Source organism: Mus pahari, chromosome 10 (genome assembly GCF_900095145.1).
Source record: "Mus pahari chromosome 10, PAHARI_EIJ_v1.1, whole genome shotgun sequence".
Classification (NCBI taxonomy): Eukaryota; Metazoa; Chordata; class Mammalia; order Rodentia; family Muridae; genus Mus; species Mus pahari.
Window position 1 is genome coordinate 37,126,768 of NC_034599.1, and position 16,637 is coordinate 37,143,404.

The following is a 16,637-nucleotide window of genomic DNA, read 5'->3' on the forward strand; positions in this document are numbered from 1 at the left end:
AATTTTTTATCCTAATTTTAGTTTTTGAAAAGTTATAGTCATATAAAAACATGGGCTCACCAGGAAGGATAGTAAAATGGACTTGTGTTCGTTTCTCATAAAATTCTCGACTCAATGAACTACCCCCACCATTCCCACAAACACTGCCATTCAGTCATTCAGGAAAATAACATAGGCATGCGTGAAACCAAGAGAAGAGGTGGAACACAAGCCCTATCTTATACCATCTAACACTCCTTCCCCACACATAATGTTCCCAAGGATAAAACTTTACCTCAAAGAACTACAAGCCCCGTTTGCATTTTAACCTTAATAGAGAACACTTAATAGTTTAGTGTTACTCAAACCATGGATTTGACAGCTCACATCCATCTGTAACCAGTTCTAGAGGATGGAATGCCCTTCTCAGAACTTCTATGAGGTTACTGAATACATATGGCACAAATACATACATGCAGGCAAAACACCAATACACATAAGATTAAAAATATTAAAAAAGACATCGTTCTTAGACCAACCATCAGTCTACATGAATGGTTTCTTACTTACCGTCCCAAAGAACTAAGAAAATGGATCCAGAATATAGATTCCCCCAGAACACTGGAGTTCTGATCATAGCTCCTACCTCGTTACACACAAGCTCTGAGGAACCTGACATGTTTCTGACACGAATTCTCAGTATCTAATTTCTATGCTTACTTAAGGCCTAAATGCTAACTAGCATACAACTAAATAAGCTTTATTAACTAGGTCTAGGACGGACTTACCAGTACAGTTGGCTTCATCAGACCAGTCCCTACAGTCGTTGTCACCATCACACACCCAGGAGGACCGGATGCACATCCCGGAGCTGCAGTTGAACTCGTCGCTGCGACACTGGTGCATCTCTGTGAGGAGAAAACACAGCAGGGATTGGAGATGGGAGGTGGGGCACGCTCAGAACTCTGCCTCCGAGGTTAGACATCTAAGAAGTCAGAAATGGACACATGCCACCGATGGTTCAGACAGTGTAGACACAGAGGCCATCACCAGGAGCCATCCATCATGGATCATCCACAGACATGGTGGACAGAAAGGCTTCAAACTAAAGATGTAAGGTCACCCAGAACAGTCCCCACCATGCATGTTGCAGATGGGTTCTAGATATGCTAAGATACTGCCTCCCAGTGCCTCTGAGAAAACAAATGACCTCTCCCATTTATCATGACATTCTCTATGTACGCCACAAACATTTCTGCACTTGCTATGGCAATGAGACTGAAGTTCGTATATACTGATGAGGGAGGCCAGAGAGCATTAGTTTCGAGAACCTGCGATCCTAGAGACACAGCTTGATGAGAGAGAGCTGTGGGATTGCTCACTGGAAGATGCTCACCTCAAGGAAAGTGGTTCTAGTGTTGAGACTGCTGGGGGAGGAGATAGAGCTCAGGACTTCTCTCTGGGGTGCCAGAAGGAATGGTTCCTGGGGCCAATGATGCAGTGCAGCTTGGCCCAAAGAAGCAAGGATTCCCCATACCTTTTTTTTAGGTCCCAGGGAATCACAAAATCCCACTGAGGCCTGAACATACCCCTACCCACAAACCCCTACAGGGAATTCATCATTGATGCAGTGGAACAAAAGACAGGGTCTTTAAAAGGTGGTTAAGCGTGAGGTCCATGACTTAACTAAGGGAGAAGGCAGGCTCTCTTCACCACTTCTGCCTCCTAGACACACAGAGAACACACCATATGATAGGCCAGCACTTCACAAGAGAGCGAATCTACTTGCACCTTGATCTGGGAACTCCCAGACTCCAAGGTGAGGAGAAATTAATCTCTACCGCTTTTAAGTTATATGGTCTAAGTTTTATTTTTTTACAGAAGCCTAAAAGAATTGAGACACAGAACTTCCAGGTGGAATTGTCTTAAGGCTCAAAAAGCTAGGAGTGGAGTGGGCGACTGGCTCAGCCCAGTAGATGAAGGGTCTTGCCATGTTAGCCTGATACCCTTCTTTCCACCCTCAGAACCCGTGTGATGGTTTGAATATGCTTGGCCCAGAGAGCAGCACTATTAGGAGGTGTGGCCCTGTTAAAGGAAGTGTGTTACTGTGAGGGTGGGCTTTGAGACCCTCATCCTAGCTGCCTGGAGGCCAGTCTTTTCTTATCTGCTTTTGGATCAAGATGTAGAACTTTTGGCTCCTACAGCCCCATGTCAGCCTGCACACTGCCATGCTTCCCACCTAGATAATAATGGAGTGAACCTCTGAACCTGTAAGCTAGCCCCAATTAAACGCTGTCCTTTATAAGAGCTGCCTTCGTCACACCAATAGAAATCCTAAGACACCATGTAAAACTGGAAGGAGAGAACTCATGAAGTTGTCCTCTGACCTCCACATGTGTGCCACAGTGCACATACATGTACACACACACACACACATACACACACACACACACACACACACACACATACACACACACACCTGATACATAATAACTATTAGAATAATTTGAAAGATGAAAGCAAACAAGAATAGCAAACATGGGACCCAGGACAGATGTCCAAGTTGCTTTTCTCAAAGACCAGGTGATAGTAAAGGTGGTGAATGAGGTCACGAAGAGTCAGGTTTATGCAGCAGACCAGCATCAGAGAATTGCACCAAGTAGGATCTTGTGAAGGTTTCAGGACCAATGAGCAGGAATGAGCCATGAACCCAGAATGGGGATGGAGCACAGGGATGCTGAGCTATGGAGTGCCCGACTGGTACCCAGACAGGGAGCTAGACAAGCACAGAGACTTGAAACCATGTGGGGTCACATTTCTTCTAGGGGAAGGTACACTTCTACCGTATCCACACTCTTCACCCTCTGCGTTCTGGGGCAGGAAGGAAAGACCGATGGAAAGAGTTGTCGATCCCAAGGCCATTTTTTTTATGGCATTTGATAAAAGGATATTATGAAACAAAAAGAAAAATTAAAACATAAAGCCCCATTCCCTCTCTAGCCAGAACAAGGTACACTCTATGCAAGGTACACTCTATGGCCCTAAGTGTGTTCAATAATTTGTGTTAAAATGATTTGTGAATAGCCCCTGTTCCACTAGGTCTAGCCCCCGTGAGTCAAACCACCTGCTCATAGCAAACAAAATCGGCCCTGTCCGTGTGCACACACCCAGCTTGCCTGGCCCTGGCCTTGTGGACAGAAGGGAGGACCAGCAGCGCCTCAGCAACTCATCACCACGTCTGCGTTGGCGTCTGCCCTCCATTCTTACTCTCCTTCTAGACTGATAGGTCCTCCGGGCTCCTGCACTGCGCACACTACATCAAATCTCTTTCCACTGTAAGTAACAGCTTCAGAGTGGTGCCTGCTCAAAACACCGGCAGGGCAGTGGCCTGCCAGAAAGGCTATGCAGAAGAGGAGGCATGAGCCTCAGCTCCCGACTCGGACATAAGGAGATCCTGCCATATTGGAAAATCCCACTAAGGAGATCCCAGTCAAAGAGTAGACAGGAGGCTCCTCTAGTCTTGGTGATGGCAACCCATTAGAATTCCAGATGTATGAAACCATCCTTTTAGAGAGCCGGTGCTACATCAGTGCTGTCCGCCAGCTCCTAACAGAGGTTATGGTATTAGATTGGTTTAAGAAGAACAACGATAAATCTGTGCAGCTGGGCACAGAGACATGCATTTGTAGTCCCAGCATGCAGGAAACTGAGGTAGGAAGCTCTGGAGTGCCTAGCCACCCTAGGCTGTATAGAAAACTTGTCTAAAAGAAAAAAAAAAATGGAAATTGAAGGCCACAGTTGAAGATCTTGGGGCCAGCATCCCACTGGCTCAGAGCTGAGGGATAACTATAGTTATTAAGAATCCAGTGGGTTTAAGGGGAAAGCATAAAGATGGCTCTGTGGATGAAGTGCTTCCCATGCAAGCCATGAGCATGAGTTTGATCCCCACAACCCTTGTAAAGGTGGGAAGGGGAGAACCGGTTCCAAATTTGTTCCCCCTCCACACACACACACACACACACACACACACACACACACACATACATGACCACACCCCTCAGACAAACCATGGCACACACACTCACATATACATCATGGCCACACATAATAACAATAAATAAAATGAAAAACAAAAGGGCTAATTGAATTCACTCAGAAAACATACATCCTTGCTTTCACATCTCGTATAGATTGTCTAAAAGAGAAAACAGGACCTATTTTTCAGATTGGAAAACAAAGACTGATCAAGAATAAGTGATAGGGGTGGGGTCTAGATGACCATTAGCCAGAGATTACTCTGTTTCATAGTAAGTGAATGCACATGAAACACAACGAAGTGGCTCTACAAAAACTGAGCAGAGGAAAGAAGTGGCAGGCCCCTGATATGAGGGTAGAGGTGGGCATGGAGGTGGGGGATGCTAAGTCCCAAATTGTCCCTCAGAAATTCCCGACTCCAGCCCACACCATCCACTAGCACAACTCTGTGAGCAGTGTGAGGACCCTCCCAGGACTACCCCCTTACCACAGTGACTCTCGTCACTGTTATCTCCACAGTCATCTTCCAGGTCACACTTATAGGAGAGCGGAATGCAAGTCCCCGACTCCTGGCACCGGAACTGAGTGTCTGCATCACAGACCGTCGTGGCTACGGTGACAAAGAAGGGACACATTGACACATTTGTTATGGCCCGTTCATCCCTTCCCGCTACAAACCTCCCCACCAGACTAGCAGTTAAAGCTAGAGGGAGACAGGCTTCAATTATAACAAGAACTACACCCCGAGCTCATGGCAGAAACAAATGCGCACAGGAACCTGAAACTCCCACCCAAGCTAGGTAAGGGCATGTGTTTTCCAGGGACATATGTCCACAGAAATGGGGCCCAGAGCGTGAGACACTGCTGCCTGACTGGGAGAGGAAATGCGGGGCTGAAGTAGCCCCTAGAATCCTTCCAGCATGTCAAGCACTCTTTCCAAGCAAGCAACATAAACTCCGTTGTCTACGAGGGATGCCCCGTTCCCTACCAGCAGCTGGCACACATGGAACAGGTGAAAGGAACGCATACCCAGAATCTTACGGCAGAGACGAGTGTCATATCTGGACTCAATAAGTAAGTAAGACTTCGCACTAACTCTCCCTAAGCTACCATTTCCTCTGCTGTAAGGTGAAGGTGAAGCAGCTGTGTCAATGTCAGCCAGGACTCACTCTGCCATCTATAGTTTATGGGTCCTTATCCTTTGCACCCCACTTCTCTCTATGACTGACAGAGATAAGTACCACCTGGTGCATTGCTATGGATACAGTAGGGTCCAGGGCTAGGGACACACCCTATCAAGCAGACTGTGGAGGTAATGAACTCCTAACAGTGTCTCTTCTCCCTCAGCACACCTCAGCATCCTAAGGATGGGTTTGAAAACCGATTCACTGGCTCCCAACTGATCCAGAAACCCAGAGGCCCAGGGAAAAGGCCTTGAGGAGAAATGAGGGAAGGAAGACTGTTCTCCATGCTACCGAGGAGCTGGCACAGAGCAGGGCAGCATCAGGGCAGCATGGTGGAACTGAGGGTGGAGGTTCCCAGTACAATAAAACACCAAATGGTCACATTGTTGCTAGATGTCCCTGCAGCTCTTCTTTGAGGTTCCCTTTCTTCTCCATAATTGAGCTCGTGGTAGGAGGCAGGGAATGAATACAAAATGACAAGACTGCAGGGGATTCATCCAGCTGGAGGAGTCTCTTTAACGGAGGAAAATGACAACGTCCCTCCCAAGTCGACTACAAGTCCCCTCTGCCCTTGTCCCGCAGCTGACAGGGTGGCCGAGCAGTCACCCCATGCCACGGCACCCTGACACAGCCACTGCAACCTGGCCTGAGGACAGGGCTTTGCTCACCATCTGGCTAGGGAGACAGGCATGTCACTCCTTGATAAGGAGAGGCCGTGAGAGGCAGATCTGATCCCTCGGCTTGGTTCCCAGGGGGAGAGGTTTCAAATGCCCTCCATTCTTTATCACCTCATCCCTATGGCATCTCACATGTGGAGGCCTAAGCCAAGTGGGTTCAGATATGGGGGCGGGGGGGGGGCAGAAAAGATTGTCTAAGGGCAAGATGGGAGTGAGGAGTGCTCTCAACTTCAGCTGACAGACGCCAAACCAGGAGGGTAGAGCCAGCCCATGTTTCACCCACTGCAGGGGTTCACACTGTGCAGAAATCTGTGGGACCAGTCACGGGGCTCCGGCTGTGGGAGGCCAGTCCGGAGGCCAGTAGCCACCTGCATAAACACAGAGGTCATGGTTTCCGTGCACAAACGGAGCTGTTAGGAGACCCCGAGCCCAGGGCACGGGAAAGATAGCTCAGTTTTCTTTATTTCTGCTATGCCTAATGCCTGAGCTATTTCCCACAGCCATACATGGAATATTTCCCTTCCATTATCTCCTCTATGTACTTAATAATATTTATTAGTGTTTTAAAAGAGCTTTGCCTATCGCCTCACAAACATCACACCTTCCTGCAACAACACAGATAAATGGAAAAAGGCCTATTAAAAAAAATAAAGACAACCAGAGGCACAACCAGAGGCACCAGCCTTTCCCAATCTGCCACTTAAGATACCCCTATGCACCATGACAACACAGCATCAATTAGCCAGGGCTCATAAGGGCTCACAGAGACCAAGGTGACAATCAGGGAGTCCATGTGGCTCCCTCTGCATATGTGTTATGGTTTTATAGCTGGGTGTTTTGTGGGACTCCTAACAATGAGAGCGGGAGCCGTCTCTGACTTTTTTTTTTTTTTTTTTTGGTTTTCTGAGACAGGTTTTTTCTGTGTAGCTCTGCCTGTCCTGGAACTCACTTTGTAGACCAGGCTGGCCTCGAACTCAGAAACCCACCTGCCTCTGCTGGGATTAAAGGCGTGTGCCACCACCGCCCAGCTCTGTCTCTGACTCTTGTTCCTGCCTTTGGGACCCTCTTCCTCCTACCGGGTTGCCTCAGCCAGCCTTTATATGAGGGTCACCGTATGCCTGGTCATTTTATAACTTGTTATGCCATGTTCGGTTGATAGCCCTGGGAGGCCTGCTCTTTTCTGAAGGGAAATGGAGGAGCGGATCTGGAGGGGAGGGGTGGTGGGAGGGACTGAGAGAACAGGAGGGAGAGGAAAGTGGTGCTGGGATGGAATACAGGAGAGAAGAACTAACACAGTCATTTCCTTGGATGGGAAAAGCATACACTGAGGTCAAGGAGGAATGGGAGTATATAAGGGTTCATACAAAACTTTCACCAAGCCAAGGAGGGCAGAGAAGGGCACTGCCAGTCCCATGGGAACCCGATGAGTTACGTTAGATGCGAGCTAAGTAAGCGGGCGATAAAGCTGTTACCCAGGTTAAGGCACGTAGGGCCTCAGCATGTGCTCAGCATGTAGGAAGGCCTACACGCCCTCATCAACCTGTTCTACAGTTCAAATGGTGAGAGAGCCTCTGGGTAGCCCAGGGTGATCTATATGAAAGATAGGCCTGCCGTGGTCTCTGGGTTCCCCGCTTGCAGTCCGGTTCTCTCTCATCCAGTTCATTCCGTTCACTGTTTATCCTTCCAAAGGCAAGTCCTTATCACAGCACATAGTGGGTGGTTCCCGCTATTCCAGGAATACCCACAAAACTGCTGATCTGGGTTACACATTGTATCCTACCTGCCCTATCGTCCACAGGAGTGGTAGCATGAAGCTCCATTGTCATCACTCGACCTCTGCTCAGTGCTCCCCATGCTCCTCACTCGACCTCTGCTCAGAGCTCCCCATGCTCCTCACTCGACCTCTGCTCAGTGCTCCCCAAGCTCCTCACTCAACCTCTGCTCAATGCTCCCCATGCTCCTCACTCAACCTCTGCTCAGTGCTCCCCATGCTCTTCACTTAACCTCTGCTCAGAGCTCCTCATGCTCCTCACTCGACCTCTGCTCAGTGCTCCCCATGCTCCTCACTCAACCTCTGCTCAGAGCTCCCCATGCTCCTCACTTAACCTCTGCTCAGAGCTCCCCATGCTCCTCACTCGACCTCTGCTCAGTGTTCCCCATGCTCCTCACTCAACCTCTGCTCAGAGCTCCCTAGGCGCCCTCATCTGTGCATATGGGAGCTGGTTGGGGTGCCTTTCCTGGACAATACAGTTACATATCCTGCCACACAGTACTCTACTGACTCTACTGTACCATCCACTGGCTTCTCAGCCACAAACTTCCCTCCCTACCAGAAGCCCAGCAAAGAGCCTGAGATAGAGGGGCTAAATAAATATCAGTGAGTGTATGCCTTTATAAAGAAATTCAAAACCATTAAAACCAGATCTGGGGAAGGAGGGCTGAGGTTAAGTAGATAGATGTCTGTCTCTACGCCTGCAAAATGGAGTTGGACCCTAGAAGCTACTCAGTGCAAAGGTCACTTGGACACGACGTACCTACCAACATTCCACCACATTCCAGGCCCTAGGGCGCCACTGAGCAGTTACAACAATCTCTCTTTAGCTTGGCATGCACCTGCATCAATCACCTAATGGAAGTGGCACAGGAGGTGACACCTGTTACCTGGCTTTGAAATGTCCCAGTGTTGAATTAACAAATCAAATCATGTCATGCACCCATGAGCTACCAGTGACAATACCCAGTATTTCAGTGCAGACACCAAGCTCATGGGCCACACTGTCCAGACAGCTCAGTTTCAGTCTCGAACGCTGAAATATCGAGGTGACTTAAATTTACACATGTAATACATTGATACCATAACATATATGTACATGTGGGGTTTTTGCCCAAACCCCATCCATTTAGGTAAATACCCCATGACAGTGTCCAGCCAGAACCCCAAACTATAGGCCTCAAACCAGAAGGACCAGCCAGGCCCCTGACCAATGAATGGTGCAAGCATGGAGACTCACGGCAGTTTCTCTCGTCACTCATGTCTCCACAGTCATTGTCGAAATCACACCACCAAATGCTGTTGATACAGTTGCCGTTGCTGCAGCGATACTGGTTGCGAAGACAGGTGTTCTCTAAAGAAGGGGAAGAGGGGGGCCAGCATCATTCTTTACCACCCGACCACAAAACTTTCTCTTCTCGGTTTCTATTTCTCTTCGCCCAGCTACATTCTGCTGCAGATGGGATGGAGCGGGGAAGGGAAGGGCCAAGTGCTCACTCATGCACAGGAGGCAGGAAGCACACGCGTGTGCACGCACACCTCACGAGCAGAGCCCCTTTCCTTCCTCTTTAGATGAAATCTGAAGGTGAGGCAGGCTGCGAGTGTGTGGAGGTAAGTACTATGAGGAAAGGGCTGACACCAATTGGGTCCACTGGGAGACAATTCTCACTGTTAGCAGAAATAAAATACAAATTACACATAGACTAGCCTTCAAGAGGCTGTGTCCACAGAGTATCAGACACACCCAGGCCATACGTCACAGCTATAATATACACCTCGCTGGTTCTGAATACTCACAGATTCCATGATCAAGATTCGGCTAACCGGACACCAGAAATAGGTGGGGGGTGGGGTGGGGGTGGGGAATTGCATCTGTACTGCACATGGGCAAACCCTGCTCTCCCTGGGTTTGAACTGCAGAGGGTAGTCTCAGCAGTCTGGAGGTGACTGAACATATACAGCAGGTTGGATATAGGTTATATGCAAATCCTAGGCTCTTATACAAAGGACTTGAGGATCCACGGAGTCTGTTATCCAGAGAAGCCATTGATTTTGGGGCTAGGAAGGGATGATTTTATGTAGTTAGACAATAATTATATATCCATGTATATGCTAATTTAATAAACAAGCAGCTTACTAAGATTTTATGATTTTTTAAAAATATTTATTTATTTATGTAGTCCCATGGCTTCTTTGAAACAAGGACTTATAGAGGACATAAAAGCATTGTTCGGCACACTGGGTCAAGGACACCAGTGGCCTGTGTGGACAATTTAAAGCATTCCAATGGTGACTGGAGAAACCTTTTCCCCCCTCTTCTTAGAATTTACTGTTGACTTTCTTTCAAATAGCTTTAAGACACCATTTGGAGCATGAAAGGAAGCCTCCTGTTTCTGAGGGGGAGAGAGTCATCTTTTCTCCATTTGTATTTCTAAGGGGAGCTGGCTGATAAAGCTTCCATTGTACATTCGCCTGCCCTGGCCTCTGACGAGTGTGGTTAGGATTGCAAAGTAAATATGACCTAGAGAATAAGGAAAACACAGAAATTCAGCCGTCAATCCACTAACTTCATGCCAGACCACCTTTCCTGGATGCTGGCTCATAGGAATATGAGGCTAGAACCTGGAGGGGGGGTTGGCAACAAGATGGGGGTTGGGGGATGTGGGGGAGCTAGGGGGTGTCAAGTCAGATTCTCTTTAAAAAAAAATATTCAAATTCAAACTGGCTAAAGAGAAGGCTCCTAATGTCATTGACTTGCTCACACAGCTTGGAAGTCAAGACTTTTAGACCTCTGCCGAGCCCGATTCAGAACATCTGGGCCATTCCAAGCTCTGTGGTGGCAGAGAGCAGTCTGCTCTGACAGAGTTTAGCTGTTCGTGGTTGCATAGAGGGACCCACAGAACAAAAGGAAGCGGGACCTGAGAGAGGCTGTATCATTTGCCATCAAAGCGAGGGCCACAACTATAACCTTTCCATGCTGTGCAGAGCCAGAGGCCTTACAACCTGGACCAGAATACCTCTCGGCATCTAACAGGGATCATTTCCGCCTGGGGCATTTTCGAATATCCCAAACTGAGGAAACACTAAGGTCAGAAGGGAAGGAGGAGGAGCCTAGGGAAAACCAGGGGCGTACCTTCTTTGACACAGGTGTTGTTCTTCCTCTGATAGCCCTGAGGGCAGTCACACATCAGGTCCCCAGAGGGGAGGACACTGCTGGCCACACCTTCGGGACACCTGCAGCTTTTGCTGTTGTTGGCTTTAGGGAGGCACAGTAGACTACAGGGCTGAGGGACACAAGCATTGCTTCCTGGAGAGAAAACACAGAAGTCACACTTGGGTTAATAATATGTGTGTGGCACGGGGCAGCCAGAGAAACATGAGCCACTGAAAGTCGTCCTACAGATGAGGCGGTGGGGAGCTTAGAAAATCTCTGAAGCATCAACCACATTGATAAACCTCTGTTCGGAGGCCTAAGTAAGGTCCTCACTGTGAGGGTTTCTCAATGACTTGTCTATAAGACTGTATGGGCCTATGGAACTGAAGAAGATGGCTTAACGATTAAGAGCATTTGTTGTTCTTGTAGAAGACCTAGGTTCCGTTACCAGCACCCACATGGTTCACAACCATCTGTTACTCCAGTTCTACGGTTTTGATGCCTTCTCCTGACCTCTGTGGGTACCAAGCAAGCACGTGGTACACATTCTTACACACAGACAAACACACAGGACTGGGGAACTAAGTCACCGTCAGCTTAGCAATCACCTGTTCAATTGGAGTGACAGAGCACGGTGACTTCCAGTGGTACACAGAAGCCTAACCTGTGTAAACTGCAGCCACGGTGCATCTGCCCTTACAGTATGCAGACTCGGGATGCTGAGGGAGACATGGATACTCCTCCCCTTCAGGAAAGGTGGCTTGGCAAACCCCTCTGCAGTCACCTGAGGGTTTAGGCAGATCTCCCAACTTAGACACCCTTACTGTTAGGCTCTAAACTTAGACAAACTGCTGAGGCTCCTATTTTACATATCAAAGTGGACCCTGGTTCTCCCTGCATCCCCCCAGTCCCTTCTTGTCACAGTGTCCTCCTGGCTGGCATACCCTGCTCCCAATCCTGAACTCAGGAGCTGAGCTACTTTTCCTATATAATCCAACCATTTTGGTTACCCGCCTGCTTTGTAAGTTTGAGTCTCCTGGCTGCTACATCTGGTCCCTCCCCTGCCTTTCTCTCCTCTCCTCTCCTGGCACAGTTCAATCTGGTCTTGTCAACTCTGCACTCGCCCAGGTTTCCCCACCTCAGGCCATGCTCTCCCACATAGCTACAGTAACCTTCTCCTCCACAGCACCTAGGAGCAGTCATGCTCCTTTCCTTTTATTTCTCTTCTCCAGTCACTTACTACCTTCCTTGTCTTTCGATAACACATTTTACCTCTCCAGCTTGAGGGGGTTTTTGCTCTTCAGAACCCAAATGCCCTTCCATTGAAATATATACCTAGATAATAGTTTCCTCTTCTCAAGTCCTTTGTGCCACAGCACAGCTAACAGGCTGAACGAGAAGCCACACATAAATCTGATTAGCCACTATCCTGCAATAAATCCACGGAAGGGCCAGGTACTATACTGATCTAACTACTATGCTGATCTTTCCCTTGGGTCAGCTTAGCAAAAAGAATGCCAGACATGTCCAAAACACGACCCCACACATATCCTCTTGGGCTCTCACAGATAGAAAAACATGGCCAAATTGCTTTCCTGCCCACCACTCTTCTTTCAGTAGAAGCAGAGGATGCCACACTTGTTTTCTAACTAGAAGCATGGCACAGCTATGGAGAGGCATAAGGCACTGAAATTGTAATGTGTATGCATCATTTTCTTTGCTTATGGGTCTTAATCATGAAATGGGGAAATAAGTGTGAACACATTTCTATAAAACTCAGTGTCTTTGGTTGGACCATTTCATAGACACATTCCCTCCCACACCTCCCAGAAATCCAGGAGATGTGTTTCCACGCATCCAAGATTTAAGCTAGGCTGGGAAATAAGACTCATAGATAGTTTAGTTTCTTTTCCTGGTGCTGACAAAAGCATCTTAAAGGAGAAGGGACCTCTTTGTGCTCATCCACAGTTCCAGGGCGTAGTCTATCAGGGAAGGGAACTGGTGAACAAGAGAACTTGAGGGAGCTGGGCCTTTGTGTTCACAAAGAGCAGAGAAGGATGGAGGCAGTATTGATATGCACTTCCATTTGTTTGTCTAGGACCCCAGCCACTGCATGGTGACACAAATCATATGCAGGTTCTCCCATCTAAACTAACGTGATCAAGATAACCCCCAACAGATATGCCCAGACTCCCATCTGGAATGGGATTCTAGATTCTGTCAGGTTAACAATAAACACTAACCATCACACTAGATGACCATTACTATTGATGGGGACTTTGGAGGTATTGTTTAAGGTGGTATTGCAAATAAAAGTAAAATGATTCAGTGATGATATCATTTTAATGCTAAGAAAAAAGAATAAGAGGCACTGTACATATATACATATATGCACATGTATACATCATATATATATATACATATACAAATATGCATATTTGTGTACACACACACACACATGTAAACACATGTGTGCTCACCCACAGAGAGGAATTCACGTGATAAAACATTCTAAAAGACTCCAGCAAATGACTCAGCCTACCATAGGAGCCTCATTGCCAGCCTGCCAAAGCAGAAGCCTTAGACATCAGTTTACCCCAACACCTGTGGGAGTCAGGTGTGCTATTACCTTGAATTCCCACATCACTCTCTATAGGCCTGGACACAGAGCCACTCCTAATGACAAGCAACTCAAATTGTGCTGTGTGTTCAAACCACTCAATGTTCCAAGGAAAGGAGGGCTGACAGAATAAGGCCCTGAAACACGCTCAATTACAGGATAATTTGCACAAGAACTGTGTCCATAAAATGGCATGATCAGCGTTATCACATGCAGAATGAGTGTGCCTAGACAAACAAGGAAAAGTGTGGGTTCTATTTAAAGAAGCTGATCCAGGTAAAGCTGTATGGCACTGCAATTACGAGAGCTCATGCAGAGTAAGAGCAAGCAAGTCTCCAGGTCTGAGGAGAACTGGGCAGGGCAGAGCATCCCAGCTGCCACAAAGAAGAGAAGATGGGTGTGCTACATGAGAAAGCCCAATGGAGATGGAGGGAGAACCCACCACAGACTCTTTACACAGAACACCAACGGTATGCCAACCGTGTGACCATTATCCCATGTGAGGAAGAGACAAATGCCCCTTTAGAAGACTTAGCCTAGGAAATCCTCACAAGGCACTCTCAGGACATTTTCAGATATTTCTCTTTGGAAAATTCTTCCAGAATCTGTTTAGGAACCAAAAACTTCCACCATCTCACTCAAGTTTCTAAATATTTGGCAATCACCAAATTCATGTTGTCTCGAGTAACAGCAATCCACACCACATTCGCAGGTGCTGCGAAACCTGTCCTTACGATAGGCTCTGAAGGAGAATTAAAGGAACTGTAAAATGTTTCAAGCCATGGCAGCACCAAATGAAGAGACTCATAAATCTTGAAAAAAAACAACCCCTATAAAGGACGAAAGAGACTCCTCCTACCAGGAGAAATAAAACCAGCCAGATAGCAAGACCAGAAATGCCTTCACTTTCAAGTATCCCAACACCTCGACTGTTCCTTACAAACCAATTTTTTTTATTCCAGGTCAGCACCCATCAAATTGTAGAACTCTGAATTGCTGTCATATTATGAAGGCACTGTCACTCAAGGCATGGCAGAGGGGACAAAGCCTGATGACTGCACTGAAGTTGAAGTTTCAAAGGCAACCCGGCTCAAATTCTTAGCAGTAAATGTATCACCAGACAAGCCATTGAACCTAGCTCTCATGTAGACAGCGAAGACAGTGGGGGGATGGGAAGGCTCACGGACTGGGGAAGGCCAGTGATGCCTACACAAGCCTGTGAGACTCCGTGTGGTGCAGATGATAGAGCTACCCCTAAGAAACGCACCTACCATCGTTTTATGCTTGGCTGATAGAAAGTCCTACGTGTGTTAGGAGTGAATAACAAAAATAACAAAGGTGGACACCCTGCCACTCAGGGATCCCTGTATGCATCCTGCACTGGGGTACCCTCTCAGCGTGCCACAGAGCCAGGGAGGTTAAAGTCAACAAGCTTATGGATAAAGGGGCCAGAGCATCACTGGTAGCCCCACCACTGAAGCATTAGCTCAAAAAGGCCTGTCTGAGAGACTGGAAGCTTGCTTTTGTCACCCTGGAAAAGTCCTACTTGGTCCTGAAGGATACAAGAGAATCCCAAACGTGGGGCAGAGAGATACACTAAGTGCCCCCAGGCCAAAGTGACATTCACAGCTGATCTGGCATCCCTGTCTGCATTCCTTTCACCAGCACTTGCCCTCAAGCCAGCCCCTTCCTCAGGTCCAGACACCATCCCAACCCCCTGAATTACTCTTCTCTAGTTAGTTTAAGTTGACAGTCACTCTTCGGAACACAAAAGTGGAAATGGCACCTGTGCCGAGAATCTACCGAGTGTACAGAGTACGGGGGTTCAGCGCCACAAACTGTACCTCGCTGCTCCCCAGGGACTGGGTGTGACTGCCCCTCAGCTATGCTTGAGCTGCTGGTCTAAGGGGCAGCCAAGACAGGAAGTGGGGAGCCCGAGACGACCAGACCAGACTCACTGAAACAGTGCTATAGAGAGTGCTGGATACACACCCGGCATGCTATGTGCACCCATAAAAATGGAACCATGCTCTTCTGGACCAGGTAACATCTTAGAGAAGATTCTGCAGCCTGGGAAGAGGAGCAGCAGGGGTGGCATCCTTCATCCCAGGCCTAATGGTGCTGAGGCTGAGAGCATCACCCTGTCCTACTTTAAACAAGTTATCTCTCAAGGTTAGCTGGAGCTACATAATAGCCAGTCTCAAAAACAAAACAAAACAAAAAAACAACATAAAACCACAAAACCATAAAAAAAATGGGTGTCTCCTCTTCTTCCTCTTTTTTTTTTTTAAAGTGGATTCTCCATTTAGTGGCAACTCTCACACTGGTAAGAACCTTTGGGAACACTAATTAACATCTAGGATTTCATTCTTTGATCTGCAAACCGCAGATCCTAATACCAATTCCCTACAGGCTGAGAAACCGTGCAAACAATGCTGGCTTAGGTTTGCACACTGCTCTGGAGTCCTTGAGGGAGTTCCCATGCTATCTTCCTTAGTTCCAAAGGGATAACAGTAGTTATCTATAACTGTATTATTTTCCTTGTCAATTTTCTCCTCAGGTGGTGTGCCAAGAAAGGCAAACCGGCGCCTCTCAACCCTATAGTTCAAAACAGGACACCCAGCAGTGTGTCAATAGAGGCAAGTCAGCAGACCCAGGAAGCCATTTAATCCCGTAGAGATAAGGAAGGTGTGCTTAAAGGGACTATTCTTCCCAGCAAAGCCTTGTCTTTCTCTGGGAGTCTCCTTCAAGATAAGTAAGCAAGCAGCCAAGGAAAAGAAGGAAGCTCCCATAATCACAATCCCAGCTTGCAGGACAGGCTGCCAGTAGGTCCTGGAATCCCGAGCTCAGAGTTTTAGAAGAAGACCTTAGGCGGGAATGATGGTGCACACCTGACCTGACGGCCTGGTTCTCAGTGAGCTGAGGCAGGAGGATTGAGAGTTTGGGGACAACCTAGGAACACCATGAAACTCTGTCTCTAAAAGGCACGACAGAAACATGAAACATGAGACATGATGGCTCACACCTGTAATTCCAGCACTTGCAAGGCTGAGGCAGGGGGATGGCTGGCCTGGGCTCCACGGGGAGTTTTAGGCTAGTCTGAGCTGCAGTGTGAGAATTTCTTTCTAGATAAAAATAAACTCTGCTCATCCCTTCTTTCCACAGATAAGAACTAGGCACCTACTAAGTGCTGGGCACTGGTAAAACATTGAGAAGA

At 47.6% G+C, this 16,637-nt stretch overlaps 1 protein-coding gene across 1 annotated transcript in view; it reads right to left on the bottom strand.

The window, feature by feature from the left end:
- Window positions 1-16,637, bottom strand: part of Sorl1 (sortilin related receptor 1) — a 154,415-nt gene that overhangs the window by 42,840 nt on the left and 94,938 nt on the right. The window contains exons 22-25 of the mRNA XM_021206280.1: window positions 10,780-10,953; window positions 8,887-9,000; window positions 4,502-4,624; window positions 768-887 (exon numbers count right to left, since the gene is read on the bottom strand). Coding sequence (XP_021061939.1) covers window positions 768-887; window positions 4,502-4,624; window positions 8,887-9,000; window positions 10,780-10,953 — 531 coding nt within the window. The remainder of the gene's footprint in view (window positions 1-767; window positions 888-4,501; window positions 4,625-8,886; window positions 9,001-10,779; window positions 10,954-16,637) is intronic.